The sequence below is a fragment of the Pinus tabuliformis genome, chromosome J, assembly GCF_031772625.1.
Source record: "Pinus tabuliformis cultivar Carrire ecotype Pingquan chromosome J, CPIR1, whole genome shotgun sequence".
NCBI classification, from domain to species: Eukaryota; Viridiplantae; Streptophyta; class Pinopsida; order Pinales; family Pinaceae; genus Pinus; species Pinus tabuliformis.
This window is the reverse complement of record NC_142295.1, coordinates 1,608,452,640-1,608,455,152: the sequence shown is the minus strand read 5'-3', so window position 1 is coordinate 1,608,455,152 and position 2,513 is coordinate 1,608,452,640. Positions and strand designations below refer to the sequence as shown.

General features: G+C 37.0%; 1 protein-coding gene across 1 annotated transcript; it reads left to right on the top strand.

The window, feature by feature from the left end:
* Positions 1 to 936: 936 nt before the first annotated feature.
* Positions 937 to 2,074, top strand: LOC149233639 (F-box protein GID2-like). The gene has a single exon (XM_089376790.1). It carries the CDS (start codon positions 1,001 to 1,003, stop codon positions 1,697 to 1,699), a length of 699 nt encoding a protein of 232 aa, XP_089232916.1. The 5' UTR covers positions 937 to 1,000; the 3' UTR covers positions 1,700 to 2,074.
* The last annotated feature ends 439 nt before the right edge of the window (positions 2,075 to 2,513 follow it).

Here is a 2,513-nt window from a genome sequence, read left to right as displayed (position 1 = left end):
TGAGTAATTTTTTGTATTAGGAAAAACAAAATTGTTTGGTAATGGTTTTATTTTTTTGAGATAGGTTTATTATAGATATAAGTGAGGTTAAATAATTAATTTGTGTTTGTATAATCAAATTAAATTCAAGAGATATATTAAATGTGAATTTAATAATGTGTTGTATTTTATGATGTGTATAATTTTAAAATGAGCTTTTTATAAATGAGATTTTTTAGATTTTTTGGTTAATAATTTTGGTGAAAATATTTGTTCACATTTTAATTTGTGTTATTTGAAATGGTTTTTCAATTGCATATATAAATTCCTCAAAAAGCTCTGTTGTACTTTGATTGTGAAGAGTTCACCTTCAAACTTGTATTTTCAATGAAATCTCTACCAAACATTAAACAAATTAAATCGAAAAATAAACCAATTTTTTTTTCAAAAATTCTTACTAATTATTAATTTTTTATACCATTATCACTCTTCACAACCAACTCTTTTGATTTTCAATATTCCATTGTTATAATCTAATTTTGTTGAAATTTTAACTGATTATTATTTTTTTCCCAATGTAATCCGACAACCTTCGTTTACACAAATATATTATCACAAATGTTAAATATAATATAATATATAAATATAGAATAGATATAACCTAAATAATAATAACAGCCAAACCCGTATACTAAAACCACCTTCCGAAATTGCAAGGAAAAGTGGATACAAAAGAAGAGCCAAAAGCAACATGTTTTGATTGGGTCCTCCACTACCGCTATTTTGTCGGATAGCGAGGTGGGTCCTCCATTTTGTTGGTTGTCGCGATGTGGAAAGAGTGGGTAGTGCGCTGTTGATCAGACGCCTCTTTGTCGTTTCCGGTTGCTTCCCCACCTGCAACAATATATTTCTTGGTCGTTTGGCTTTGCTTCTTCTTCTTCTTCTCGTGGGCATCCATCGTCTTCTCAACTATTTCTTCTGTTCTTTTTGGAAGAGCCCAAGGGATCGTTTAGGTTGACTCATGGCTGGGGATAACGAAGAGTCACGAGATCGAGTCGCAGCGGGCAATTACAAGAAACTGGCGCGAGGTCAGGTTGAGGTTGCTAGCAATATTGACATCCTGAACCAGATATTCAAGCATCTGGACCCCGCGTCTTTGGCCATGGCTTCTTGCGTCACCAAGAAATGGAAGCAGGTCACCGACGACGAGGGTCTGTGGGAAGGCATCTGCACGCGCCATTGGCCATCCACCGCCTCGCTTCAGAGTGGGCAGTTGAAATCCGTGGTGGTGGGTTTGGGCGGTTTCAGGCGTCTGTACGTCAACTGCCTACACCCTCTTCTCTCCAGAAACAAAAGAAATCACAAGAATTCGAAATTATGCTCAATATCGAAGGGTGCTTCGTCTTCTGCGCCCAAGCAAAAGTGGAGCGAGGACGAGGTCTATCTTTCCCTCTCGCTCTTTTCCATCGATCGCTATGAGAGAATACTCCCTCTGCATCTGAATTCACCTCGCAGGGCCGGACTTGTATGGAAGCCGTGTTCAGATGAGCAGGAGGCAGCCTCCTCCTCTTCCGCCGCCTTCACTTCCGATGTGCACCGCCTTCTGGACGGGTGGAGAGGCAACTCTATCGCTCATCATTCTTCAAGGAAGATGGACATTAAGGCTGAAGGTGCTGGCTATTGCTGGGGATCCATGGATTCACAATCCGCCCCCAAATAATCGTCACATACAGACAGCATTAAAGGTACCAGACTCTTGTTACAGAAGGCTTGACTATCTTCAATTCTGTAATATTAACGTTATTCGTCGATTACTTTCTAAATCTTTTAATCACAGAGATGTATCAGAAAAGGTTTCCTTCTCCCGGGTTGCAGATATTTGCATTAAATTCACTGCGGATGAAAATGACATATCTTAATCTTGTTAGGGTTGTTAAAAGTTGGTATCTCTGGAGATGTAATACGACTTTCAAAACTCCGTGATGCCGTGGCTTGCGCGGGTGTTGCTGACAGTAGCCTCCTCAAGGGCGTAAGATAATTTGTATATAGTGTAGAAGCCTCTTTCAGATTTTATTTTATATTATATTGTGCATCAGCTCTATTGTTTTAGTGTCCAAAATACCGATGAATATATTCTTTAAATTTGTACTCTCCCTTTCCGTGTCAGGTTAATGTTTTCTTCTTGCACACCATGTCGTTGTTTCAAAGTTCTTATTGAGCACTGTTTACGGCTCGGTTCATCTAATGTAAACTTTGACTTCTGCCAGAAGTGTTCATAATATTTCTTGTTTTGAGGTGTTTTAAATTTTTATTAAAATATATAAATGATATTATAACCCGTTATTGATAAAATGGTTTACAAGTTGTATCTGCTTCTTATGATTAGTTTGTGTATCTATTCATGAGTTTAAACCATTGGAGCATGTAATATTTTTCATTTTGGCCTTGTTTATGTAATATGAGATTATAATTATATAGTATGGAGACTTCTATGCTCATTTAGTTTTAAATTTAATTATTTAAAATGAATTATC

Bases quoted from the DNA above. Each gene is read 5' to 3' on its own strand.
- LOC149233639 (XM_089376790.1), top strand. From the start codon at position 1,001: ATGGCTGGGGATAACGAAGAGTCACGAGATCGAGTCGCAGCGGGCAAT.